The sequence below is a fragment of the Moschus berezovskii genome, chromosome 11 (genome assembly GCF_049115385.1).
Source record: "Moschus berezovskii isolate FMDL1 chromosome 11, NW_MosBer_1.0, whole genome shotgun sequence".
NCBI classification, from domain to species: Eukaryota; Metazoa; Chordata; class Mammalia; order Artiodactyla; family Moschidae; genus Moschus; species Moschus berezovskii.
Window position 1 is genome coordinate 32,091,315 of NC_142470.1, and position 14,022 is coordinate 32,105,336.

At 38.6% G+C, this 14,022-nt stretch overlaps 1 protein-coding gene across 4 annotated transcripts in view; it reads right to left on the bottom strand.

Annotated features, from left to right (window-relative positions):
* The window catches only part of ITSN2 (intersectin 2), a 132,695-nt gene that overhangs the window by 55,879 nt on the left and 62,794 nt on the right, over positions 1-14,022 (bottom strand). For all 4 annotated transcript variants that reach the window (XM_055400169.2, XM_055400166.2, XM_055400168.2 and 1 more), the window contains one exon: positions 1,112-1,248. In XM_055400169.2, coding sequence (XP_055256144.2) covers positions 1,112-1,248 — 137 coding nt within the window. The remainder of the gene's footprint in view (positions 1-1,111; positions 1,249-14,022) is intronic.

A 14,022-nucleotide genomic window follows, 5' to 3' on the forward strand; every position in this document is an offset into this window, starting at 1 on the left:
TCCCAGTAGCTATTTCATGGACATTACTCTTCTACTCTTCTCCAGGGTAAAGAAATGCTGGTGTGTTGATATTTGTTAATTATAATAATTTCTGACACTAGAGAACTTGGGAGAAACATAGGAACGTATCAGAAGTAGAATCTTAACAGTAGAAAAAAAGTCATGTGAAGTCTCTAAATGAATGGCTCTATGCTTCAGATACACAACTGTCTCACTTTTCTTTGCTACAAATGTAGGCAGTTGATGTAGCCCAGATATATACAAAGAAAACTGTATCAACATGGCATTTCTGCACTCAATATTACACTCTATAAAATTAAGTACTTGGTTTTTATGATTTCTCAGGAAACAGTAATAGATTTATTATGGAGAGACAAAAATAATGAGTGCTTATTACCTACTAAACATTATACTTGACTCTTTAATCTTATTTAATTAGCTATGAGGTATGCATTCAGTTCAGTTCAGTTCAGTCGCTCAGTTGTGTCCGACTCTTTGCGACCCCATGAATCACAGCACGCCAGGCCTCCCTGTCCATCACCAACTCCCGGAGTTCACTCAAACTCATGTCCATCAAGTCGGTGATGCCATCCAGCCATCTCATTCTCTGTTGTCCCCTTCTCCTCCCGCCCCCAATCCTTCCCAGCATCAGACTCTTTTCCAGTGAGTCAACTCTTCACATGAGATGGCCAAAGTATTGGAGTTTCAGCTTTAGCATCAGTCCTTCCAATGAAAACCTAGGATTGATCTCCTTTAGAATGGACTGGTTGGATCTCCTTGTAGTACTGTTTCTATTTTTCAGATGGTAAAAACTGAGGTTCCAAAAGGTAAAGTGACTTAATCAAGGTCATTAAGATAGTAAATGGTAGATCAAGATAACCCAGGTTGAACTCCAAAGCCTGTAGTTTTCACTAAGGAAACATTTACAATTGGTTACTGTAAACTCAGTCCGCAAAAGAAGGACTAAACTTCTAAACTTTAGAGTCTAATTAGTATCTTAGGATAATAATTTTATTCCCCTTATATTTTTCATAGTCAAACTAAGGATATGGGCAACAAAAATTAGAATTTTAGTAGCAATATAGTATAATAAATTTATCAACTACATTACCTTGTAGCCTCATCTTCTAGTTTCTTTTTCTGTATTAACTCTGATCTTTTTCTTTCAATTTCCCTCAGTTTGTCACGTTTGATCTTATAAAGCTGTTCAATGGCTAACTGCTGTGTATTGTAGCTTTCTCTCAGTTCCTAAGGAGAAAATAAAAAGTTAATATGGCATGGATTTAAATACTTTTGCCTTACATAAAAATGGGGCAACTGCATGTAAAGATAAAAATCATAAAGCAAGTTAAACTAAAGTAAAAAAAAAGTCTTAAAAAAGATGATTAAAAAAAATCTTGAATACATTAAGTACTGAAGGTATATAAACACTGAGGACAAATGTATGTTAAAATCAACTACTTTTATACTAATTCATTCCTAAGGAACAAAAATCTTTTATAAGCCAAGTATTTGATTTGGTTCTTCGTTTTCAACAGAAAAGCAATCCATTAAAAATCCAGGGAAAACAGTTTGCTTGTTACAACATTTGTGACATGTGTAGTTGAACCAAGTTACCCATAACTTTCATCCAGTCAGATATTGAACTAAACACAGAAGTAATTATTTAATAAACTATGCAATATTTATTTAATTTAAATGATTAAATAATTTAATAACTAAAATGGAAAAGATAACGTCTACCTAAAACTATGACTAGAGTGGGTCAAAATAATGAAAAGTATTAAACAGGAATTAAATGTTTATTGAGCATCTAGTTCTGTGCAAAATGCTATAAAGATTCACAGGGGATACAATCTAAGATCATCCGACTCCTGAGTCTATAGTTCTTGTCTTCAAAGAATTCAGCCTCAAAGTAGAGAAAAGTGCCAAAATCTGGAATATAGTTGAGTGTCTTAGCAGAAACCTGTGACTGTCCACTCAGCATTCCTTCCCCTTCTCTACTAACATACTCTTCCTGCTTTGGGAAGTTGCTTTACTCCCTGAAAACCACCCTTCTATGTGGTTTTGAAGAGTCTGTCACACTCAGTGCTCCTCCCACTTCCACCCAAGTGTGGTCACGTGATCTAAACAATCACAGCACCTTATTCCCCTGGCAGGAATGACTGGTGCAAAGGACACGCACATGATCCAAGCTGGGCCACAAACCCTTCCCAGGATTCAGATATTCAAGAGGGGAGAAAGAAGCCTTTCCCTCACTAAACTCATTAAAGTGAGGGTAAGGTAAACCTGGGGCTGCCCCATTTCCTAGTGAGGCCATCAGGGGTAGAAATGAAGTCAACATAGGAAAGAGAGAAGCAAAGATCAGAGAGATAGAGGTGGAGCAAGAAGGAGTGCTGGGGAACCAAATCTCTGACTTCACTCCCATGTCTAGGAACTCCCCCTTCTACTGATTCAGTTAGCAGTCCTAGTATTCTTCCAATTACCACTCTTTTTAGCTTAACTATTTTGAACTGAATTTCTTTTACTTGGAATCTATAGAATCCTGAACAAGACATAGAAAAAGGCTGGGATAAGGAAGAGGAAAAAACTCCAAAAACAAAGAAACTACCACAAAAACCTAAAGTAAACAAAGGAAGCTGCACAGCAAAGGTTGGAGCTTAGACCACACTTGGATAGAATTTTTTGGTAAAAGATGTCTCGGGGCATCTATCTATACACGAAAACAAAAAATCCAAGTCACGAGCAAACAAAGGAAAGCAGCCTAAGCTCGATTTCTTTTCAGAAACAAAAATATTTTATAGGTGAACCATTTTAACTAGACTGAATAAATGTGGCATCCAGAGACTATGTCCAAAATGTCTAAGATCAAGACTTAAGGCAATAATAATACCAATACCACCATTCACAGCAAAGTTTTCACAGATCTCAACTCTCAGTTCTCTCTCTTACCCATCTCAGTTCTCTCTGTCGCACCTTTCTCTAGACTCTACTGAAAAGCAGAAGACTGCTGTGGTTACACTCTACGGAGAAGTAACCTGGTTTAGTGAAAGGACTTCAGGAGCATGGGTCTGGAATAAGACCCCCCAAGATCTGAATCAGGCTCTGCAAGTGACCAGCTGAGTAACCTTAGGAAATCTCACAGTCTCCTCATCTGTAAAATGAGCTTAATTACAGTACATGCCCCACAGCATTGCTATGATAACTGAATGGGTTAATACACATAAAGTCTTACAATAATGCAGGGCGCTAAGTGCATCCTCAATAAATATTAGCTATATTACTGGCTGAAGTCATGAAAAGGAGAACTGTAAGTTTAAAAGTAAAGTGGAGAGGAGCCAAATTAATGTCTGATCTTAATATGGTTGCAAGGTTAGCCCTCTAACTTGTCCTTTAAAATACTGTTCCAGGGACTATTCTGGTGGTCCAGTGGCTAAGACTCTGCGCTCCCAATGCAGGGGGCCTGGGTTCAATCCCTGATCAGGGAACTAGATCCTGCATGCCAAAACTAAGACCAGCCAAATAAATAAATAAAGGTTAAAAAAAAAATAGTGTTCCAAGTCTTCCCTCATTAGCCATTCCTCCTGTGTCTGAATTAAAGAGCTTCTTTGTGCTCTGCAAGGCATTACGTGCATTCTCCTATCACAGGCAGCATCTTACAACTGTATGACTGTCTCTCCACTGGAGTGAGTTTCTTGACAACAAGACTATCTTTCATCAAGATAATCCCAGCCAAGAGAGAGTCTGGTAGACTATAGTTATTTAGTTAGTATTTACTGGGTGAATGAAAATACATAAACCATAGGTAAGGTAAGGTAAATCACTCAGTTGTGTGCGACTCTTTGTGACCCCATGGACTGTGGACTGCAGGCTCCTCTGTCCATGGAATCCTCCAGGCAAGAATACTGGAGTGGGTTGCTAGGCCCTCCTCCAGGGGATCTTCCAGATTCAGGGATAGAACCCAGGTCTCCAGGATAGCAGGCACTCTTAAATGTACATAAACCATAGTCTATGCATATTAGTAAGACATGAAGAGTACCATGGGGCTTGCCGAAAACATTTCCTCTACCTGAGTTACAATGATCCTAGAAAGTATCATTAGACTCACTCCTCTGAGTTAAGTCATGCTTCTAGGAGGTCCCGGTTAAATCTAATAGTTAACTATCACTTTGCAGGACAGCAGAAATTAACACAACACTGTAAATTAACTATACTTCAATTTTAAAAATAATATATCAATTAACTGAAAACAAGTAAATAATTTGCACTTATGAACAGAGCTGTTTTTCATCTTAACAGAACAATAGATCATTCTTTTCAAGTTACAGAAGTTTTCTTCTGTTCCTAGTATGCTAATAACTTTTTCATTTTTTAATCATAAATAGGTGCTAAATTTTATCAAATACCAGTTCTGCATTTAGAGAGATGGGCATATTGTTTTTCTCCTTTAATCTATTTATATGGCAAATTACATTAAAACATTTTTACATATCAAATAATCTTTGCCTGGGTAAGATAAATTTCACTTGGTCATAGCTGAGTATCTGTCTTATAAATTTCCATATTCAACTTTTATTTATTTATTTAATTTTTTATTGGAGGCTAATTATTTTACAATATTATACTGGTTGGTTTTGCCATACATTGACACGAATCCACCCCGGGTGTACATGAGTTCCCCCTCCTGAACCCCCCTCCCACCTCCCTCCTCCCTTTATCCTCCCTCTGGGTCATCCCCCTGCACCAGCCCCGAGCATCCTGTATCATGCATCAACCCTGAACTGGTGATTCGTTTCACATATGACAACATACATGTTTCAACGCCATTCTCCCAAATCATCCCACCTTCACCCTCTCCCTCAGAGTCCCAAAGACTGTTCTATACATCTGTGTCTCTTTTGCTGTCTCGTATACAGGGTTATCCGAGAAGGCAATGGCAAGCCACTCCAGTACTCTTGCCTAGAAAATCCCATGGATGGAGGAGCCTGGTAGGCTGCAGTCCGTGCGGTCGCTAAGGGTTGGATACGACTGAGCGACTTCATTTTACTTTTCACTTTCACACATTGGAGAAGGAAATGGCAACCCACTCCAGTGTTCTTGCCTGGAGAATCCCAGGGACAGGGGAGCCTGGTGGGCTTCTGTCTATGGGGTCACACAGAGTCGGACACGACTGAAGTGACTTAGCAGCAGCAGCAGCATACAGGGTTATCATTTGCATCTTTCTAAATTCCATATATATGCGTTAGTATACTGTATTGGTGTTTTTCTTTCTGGCTTACTTCACTCTGTATAATAGGCTCCAGTTTCATCCACCTCATTAGAACTGGTTCAAATGCATTCTTTTTAATGGCTGAGTAATACTCCATCGTATATACGTACCAAAGCTTTCTTATCCATTTGTCTGCAGATGGACATCTAGGTTGCTTCCATGTCCTGGCTGTTATAAACAGTGCTGCAGTGAACATTGGAGTACATGTGTCTCTTTCAATTCTGGTTTCCGCGGTGTGTATGCCCAGGAGTGCGATTGCTGGATCATATGGCAGTTCTATTTCCAGGTTTTTGAGGAATCTCCACACTGTTCTCCATAGTGGCTGTACTAGTTTGCATTCCCACCAACAGTGTAAGAGGGTTCCCTTCTCTCCACACCCTCTCCAGCATTTATTGCATGTAGACTTTTGGATAGCAGCCATTCTGCCTGGTGTGAAATGGTATCTCACTGTGGTTTTGATTTGCATTTCTCTGATTATGAGGGATGTTGAGCATTTTTTCACGTGTTTGTTAGCCATCTTTATGTCTTCTTTGGAGAAAAGTCTGTTTAGTTCTTTGGCCCATTTTTTGATTGGGTCATTTATTTTTCTGGAATTGAGCTGCAGGAGCTGCTTGTATATTTTGGAGATTAATCCTTTATCAGTTGCTTCATTTGCTATTATTTTCTCCCATTCTGCAGGCTGTCTTTTCACCTTGCTTAGAGTTTCCTTTGCTGTGCAGAAGCTTTTGATTTTAATTAGGTCCCATTTGTTTATTTTTGCTTTTATTTCCAATATTCTGGGAGGTGGGTCTTGGAGGATCCTGCTGTGATTTATGTCACAGAGTGTTTTGCCTAAGTTCTCCTCTAGGAGTTTTATAGTTTCTGGTCTTACATTTAACTCTCTAATCCATTTTTAGTTAATTTTGGTGTATGGTGTTAGGAAGTGTTCTAGTTTCATTCTTTTACAAGTGGCTGACCAGTTTCCCCAGCACCACTTGTTAAAGAGACTGTCTTTTCTCCATTTTATATTCTTGCCTCCTTTGTCAAAGATAAGGTGTCCATAGGTGCGTGGATTTATCTCTGGGCTTTCTATTTTGTTCCATTGATCTATATTTCTGTCTTTATGTCAGTACCATACTGTCTTGATGACTGTGGCTTTGTAGTAGAGCCTAAAGTCCGGCAGGTTGATTCCCCCAGTTCCATTTTTCTTCCTCAAGATTGCTTTGGCTATTCGAGGTTTTTTTGTATTTCCATACAAATTGTGAGATTATTTGTTCTAGTTCTGTGAAAAATATCCTTGGTAGCTTGATAGGGATTACATTGAATGTATAAATTACTTTGGGTAGTATACTCATTTTTACAATATTTATTCTTCCAATCCACGAACACGGTATATTTCTCCATCTATTAGTGTCCTCTTTGATTACTTTCACTAGTGTTTTATAGTTTTCTATGTACAAGTCTTTTGTTTCCTTCAGTTCAATTCAGTCTCTCAGTCGTGTCCAACTCTCTGAGACCCCATGAATCACAGCACGCCAGGCCTCCCTGTCCATCACCAACTCCCAGAGTTCACTCAAACTCATGTCCATCAAGTCGGTGATGCCATCCAGCCATCTCATTCTCTGTCACCCCCGTCTCCTCCTCCCCCCAACCCCTCCCAGCATCAGAGTCTTTTCCAGTGAGTCAATTCGTCGCATGAGGTGGCCAAAGTATTGCAGTTTCAGCTTTAGCATCAGTCCTTCCAATGAACACCCAGGATTGATCTCCTCTAGAATGGACTGGCTGGATCTCCTTGCAGTCCAAGGGACTCTCAAGAGTCTTCTCCAACACCACAGTTCAAAAGCATCAATTCTTCGGCGATCAGCCTTCTTCACAGTCCAATGCTCACATCCATACATGACCACGGTAAAAACCATAGCCTTGACTAGACGAACCTTGGTTGGCAAAGTAATGTCTCTGCTTTTTAATATGCTATTTAGGTTGGTCATAACTTTCCTTCCAAGGAGTAAGCGTCTTTTAATTTCCTGGCTGCAATCAGCATCCACAGTGCTTTGTTTCCTTAGGTAGATATATTCCTAAGTATTTAATTCTTTTCGTTGCAACAGTGAATGGAATAGTTTCCTTAATTTCTCTATTTTCTCATTATTAGTGTATAGGAATGCAAGGGATTTCTGTATATTGATTCAACTTTTAAATATTATTTAGAATTTTTGCCTCTATGCTAAATTGATCTATAATGATCCTTTCTCACACTATTCTTATCAAATTATGAGGTTTATGATAGTTTCACATGATAAGTTGGGAATACTCCCTCTTCTATATTTTGAAACAGATGTCTAAAATTGGAGTTATTTATTCCTTCAGTAAAATTCCAGGTCTGGATTCTCTTTTAGAGGAGATTTTACACTGCAGAATTAAAATATTTCATGACAATAGAGCTACCTATTATTTTCTTCAGTTAGTGTTAACAAATTATAATTTGTTCATTTCACCTATGTTTTATATTTATATGCAAAATTTGTCATAATATTCCCTCTTATTGTTTGCAATGTATTGTTATTTTTCCTTTTTACTAACTTTATTTTTACTTCCTTTTAAAAATGTCGTGCCAAAGGTTTTTTAATATTCTTAATCTATAAAAGTAAATATTTGGTTTTCTTAACTCTTTTTATTAAATATCTGTGTTCTATTTCGCTATTTCCTTCTACTTTTTTCCTCCTTTATTATGTTAGTCTTTTTTTAGCTTCTTAAATTGAACACTTAGCTAATAAATTTTCATTTTTTTCTTAATATAACCATTTAAGGTCAAATCCTGACTCTCTGGGCTGAATTTCTTTTTGCTATCTGTGCGATTCTGGACAGTTTAATTTACTTCTACGTGAAATGTGAACCAACAATAGAAGGTACATCACAGGGGTAATGTTAAGGATTAAATAAATTAATATAAGTAAAACATTTAGGACAGTGCCAGTCACAGAGAAAGCCTGTAATAATATTATCTATTATTAGTACAGCTTGATTTATGAATTAGAAAATAATTATTGACTCCTGATATGAAATACGAGGAATCTGCTCATTTACACTATCCTGCATCTCCTCTTCATTTCCCAATGTTTGGCTGTAACTTAAAAACAGACTTAAACTACTATTTCATTTTCATAAACATTTGAAAACATTTTGCAACTCTAAATTTTTCTTTTTGAAAATTTTTAGATTTATAAAAAATTTGACTAAGTTGCATACACTGATGCTTTTACCCCCTAGAACTTCATCATTATTCCACGTAACTAGTGTCAATGTCAGTACGAAACTAAAGAATGTTAATAGTGACATAGTAATATTACTTAATACAGAATTCGTATTTCAAAAATGTTCCCAATAGTGTAAACATTGTCCTTAATAAGTTTTTTTTTAACAGATCCACTATCCAATCAAGGACCATACACTTTGTTTCATTGTTGTAAGATCTCCTCCATTTTTTAATGAGATTCACATTTCTAGCGTATGGGTTAGTATTTTATAGACCAAACCACAATTTGGGTTTGCCTAATTATTTCCTTACATTTACACAGATGAAATATTTTTGGCAAAAACAGCATAGAAGTGATGTGTCTTTCTGAGGGCATCCTATCAGGAGACACGTAATGTCAGTCGTGCCATTCTGGTAATAGTAAATATGACTGCCTGGTCGGGGATGGTTTGCCTGGTTTCTGGCCTGAGGTAATAGTAAATATGACTGCCTGGGTTTCTGGCCTGAGTATTCTTGTTGCTCTTCATTGCCTTTTCCAGATGATTATTTCTCCTCACTCGTACAAATTCCATGCTTGTGAGGCTCAGAATACCATCCAGCAGTTCCACCCTCCCCTTCCTCTTTACTGTCATCTATCAATCACCTGGTCACTGCTCCTCACTTGTTCATTTTCATTATTCTCCCAGTCTTTGACATCCACATAGATAACCCCATCAAAACCTAAATTCAGGCTGATCTCCTCAATGAAGACCATTTTTTTTGCTCCATTTGATCGCTTGCATTATTATATCTTGTCATCATCTCAAAGAAAACTGCCATTGATCAGTATCCCATTTTCCAAACATAAGTTCTTATCCTTCAAGCTTTTCTTATATCTGATGCATCCATTTCAACAGTTTTTCAAACCTCTCTGGGACCTCTGCTCTGCTGACCCCATCATCCTCTCTTTTTCCATCAACAACCATTCCTCTTTTCATATCCCTTCATGTTCAGAACATATGTCAGAGTTCATTTTTATCATAATTACTGTGTTAAGATCTGTAGCTCCCTTGTTCGTCCCTTTCTGCCCATGTCTATTAAAACCTCAAACCTGTTTAAATCTATGAATCTAAGTCATTACCCTTTTCTGTGCTTACATATCAGCAGCTGAACTTTGGTGGAGAGAAAAAAGACAATTAGTCATGCTGTTTCTTTTTTAAATTCATGAACTCCAACTTTGAATAGGCGTTCAACATTGCTCAGGATGTGGACTGCTTTCCTCTACTAAACTGGCACTCTCTAGCCACACCGAGATGTGTTATTTCATGGCTACTTTTCTCTCCTGAAATGTCCCAATCTTCCATTCATTCTCCTCACTACCTGCCAATCATCTTGCTACATTAAAGCCAGACTGGATCTCCCTCATCTTTCCATCTCAACAGCATTAAACCTCCCTGCATCTGATCCATCTCCTAGTCTGAGTTATTCCATACCCTCAACTATTCATGATTTCTTGCAACGATCCAACTTGCTTTTAAGTTTTGAAGCTGTCAACTTCCTACTCTCCACCAACAAATTTAACTAACTTCATGCCTATCTTATCCCCATATGCTATACTGGAAGTATTCTTTTTATCTTGAAGAACACGGTTATATCTTAATCTGCTTCCCTGGAACTTTATTCCGTCAATTATCACCACTTTAAAAGTCTTCGTCTCTCACTTTTCTCCTCCCTCCCTTCCTCTCTAAGTCTCCTTCAAGTCTTTTCTTTCCTTTTTTGAATTAAAAAAGTAGCCTTTACTTAAAAGAATGAATTATATGAAACGAGAAGTGTTCTTAAAATCTGGGATATATGGTTTTCTACTGGTTTTGACTAATTTCTTTCTACTTTTTTCTTATAAACTCTATACCAATATAGCTCTAAATGCTGCCTATCTTCTGACTGAGAACATTCAAAACTATTCATCCATTCAGCAAGTATGTACTGCCACCCATGATGTTCCATGCACTGTTCTAGGTGTTGGGAATACAGCAATAAAATATTTGGCTTGAGTTGGCAATTAAGACCCTCTGATGGATATGGTTAGTTACCCAAAAAGCTCAATTTTCTCCATTTCATGCTTCTGTCTTAACAAAAACTATCCATTCCTCATGTATCCATATGCTGCACAAAAAGGTGATACCACTTTCAAGAGTGGCCCAAATTATTCTTTTACTTTTCAACTTTATTATAAAGTATAATTGGTAAATAAAAACTATATATTTAAGCTATACAACTTGTTTTAATACACACATACACTGTGAAATGATCACCGTAATCAAGCTAATTAACATATTCATTTCCTCATATAGTTACCACTCCCTCTCCTCATTCCTTCCTCCCTGTCTTCTCTCCCTCTTTTTTTCTTTCCTAAGAATGTTTAGGTCCATACCATTTCTGTCCTTTATCGAGCTCATCTTTGCATGAAATGTTCCCTTGATATCTCTAATTTTCTTGAAGAGATCTCTTGTTTATCCTATTCTGTTGTTTTCCTCTATTTCTTTGCATTGATCGCTGAGGAAGGCTTTCTTATCTCTCCTTGCTATTCTTTGGAACTCTGCATTCAGATGCTTATATCTTTCCTTTTCTCCTTTGCTTTTTGCTTCTCTTCTTTTCACAGCTATTTGTAAGGCCTCCTCAGCCAGCCATTTTGCTTTTTTGCATTTCTTTTCCATGGGGATGGTCTTGGTCCCTGTCTCCTGTACAATGTCATGAACCTCCGTCCAGAGTTCATCAGGCACTCTATCTATCAGATCTAGTCCCTTAAATCTATTTCTTACTTCCACTGTATAATCATAAGGGATTTGATTTAGGTCATATCTGAATGGTCTAGTGGTTTTCCCTACCTTCTTCAATTTCAGTCTGAATTTGGCAATAAGGAGTTCATGATCTGAGCCACAGTCAGCTCCTGGTCTTGTTTTTGCTATCTGTATACAGCTTCTCCATCTTTGGCTGCAAAGAATATAATCAATCTGATTTCAGTGTTGACCATCTGGTGATGTCCATGTGTAGAGTCTTCTCTTGTGTTGTTGGAAGAGGGTATTTGCTATGACCAGTGCATTCTCTTGGCAAAACTCTATTAGCCTTTGCCCTGCTTCATTTCGTGCTCCAAGGCCAAATTTGCCTGTTACTCCAGGTGTTTCTTGACTTCCTACTTTTGCATTCCAGTCCCCTATAAAGAAAAGGACATCTTTTTTGGGTGTTAGTTCTAAAAGGTCTTGTAGGTCTTCATAGAACCGTTCAACTTCAGCTTCTTCAGCATTACTGGTTGGGGCATAGACTTGGATTACTGTAATATTGAATGGTTTGCCTTGGAAATGAACAGAAATCATTCTGTCGTTTTTAAGATTGCATCCAAGTACTGCATTTCAGACTCTTTTGTTGACCATGATGGCTACTCCATTTCTTCTAAGGGATTCCTGCCCACAGTAGTAGATATAATGGTCATCTGAGTTAAATTCACCCATTCCAGTCCATTTTAGTTCGCTGATTCCCAGAATGTCTACGTTCACTCTTGTCATCTCCTGTTTGATGACTTCCAATTTGCCTTGATTCATGGACCTAACATTCCAGGTTCCTATGCAATATTGCTCTTTACAGCATCAGACCTTACTTCTATCACCAGTCACATCCACAACTGGGTATTTGTTTTGCTTTGGCTCCATCCCTTCATTCTTTCTGGAATTATTTCTCCACTGATCTCCAGTAGCATACTGGGCACCTACCGACCTGGGGAATTCCTCATTCAATATCCTATCATTTTGCCTTTTCATACTGTTCATGGGGTTCTCAAGGCAAGTATACTGAAGTGGTTTGCCATTCCCTTCTCCAGTGAACCACATGCTGTCAGATATTAAGAAGATATTAAAAAGAGGTGGCAAGAATACACAGAAGAACTGTACAAAAAAGATCTTTGCGACCAAGATAATCATGATGGCGTGATCACCCACCTGGAGCCAGACATCTTGGAATGTGAAGTCAAGTGGGCCTTAGAGAGCATCACTATGAACAAAGCTAGTGGAGGTGATGGAATTCCAATTGAGCTATTTCAAATCCTGAAAGATGATGCTGTGAAAGTGCTGCACTCAATATGCCAGCAAATTTGGAAAACTCAGCAGTGGCCACAGGACTGGAAAAGGTCAGTCTTCATTCCAATCCCAAAGAAAGGCAATGCCAAAGAATGCTCAAACTACCGCACAATTGCACTCATCTCACACGCTAGTAAATTCATGCTCAAAATTCTCCAAGGCAGGCTTTAGCAATATGTGAACTGTGAACTCCCAGATGTTCAAGCAGGTTTTAGAAAAGGCAGAGGCACCAGAGATCAAATTGCCAATATCCGCTGGATCATGGAGAAAGCAAGAGAGTTCCAGAAAAACATCTATTTCTGCTTCATTGACTATGCTAAAGCTTTTGACTGTGTAGATCACAACAAACTGTGGAAAATTCTGAAAGAGATGGGAATACCAGACCACCTGACCTGCCTCTTGAGAAACCTGTATGCAGGTCAGGAAGCAACAGTTAGAACTAGACATGGAACAACAGACTGGTTCCAAATAGGAAAAGGAGTGCGTCAAGGTTGTATATTGTCACCCTGCTTATTTAACTTATATGCAGAGTACATCATGAGGAACGCTGGGCTGGAAGAAGCACAAGCTGGAATCAAGATTGCCTGGAGAAACATCAATAACCTCAGATATGCAGATGACACCACCCTTATGGCAGAAAGTGAAGAGGAACTCAAAAGCCTCTTGATGAAAGTGAAAGAGGAGAGTGAAAAGGTTGGCTTGAAGCTCAACATTCAGAAAACTAAGATCATGGCATCTGGTCCCATCACTTCATGGGAAATAGATTGAAAAACAGTGGAAACAGTGTCAGACTTTATTTTTTTGGGCTCCAAAATCACTGCAGATGCTGATTGCAGCCATGAAATTAAAAGACGCTTACTCCTTGGAAGGAAAGTTATGACCAACCTAGACAGTATATCAAAAAGCAGAGACATTACTTTGCCAACCAAGGTCCGTCTAGTCAAGGCTATGGTTTTTCCCGTGGTCATGTATGGATGTGAGCATTGGACTGTGAAGAAAGCTGATCACCGAAGAATTGATGCTTTTGAACTGTGGCGCTGGAGAAGACTCTTGAGAGTCCCTTGGACTGCAAGGAGATCCAACCAGTCCATTCTAAAGGAGATCAATCCTGGGTGTTCATTGGAAGGACTGATGCTAAAGCTGAAACTCCAATACTTTGGCCACCTCTTGCAACGAGTTGACTCACTGGAAAAGACTCTGATGCTGGGAGGGATTGGGGGTGGGAGGAGACGGGGACGACAGAGAATGAGATGGCTGGATGGCATCACCGACTCGATGGACATGCGTTTGAGTGAACTCCGGGAGTTGGTGATGGACAGAGAGGCCTGGCGTGCTGTGATTCATGGGGTCGCAAAGAGTCAGACACAACTGAGTGACTGAACTGAACTGAAGAATGTTTAAGATCTATCCTCTTAACA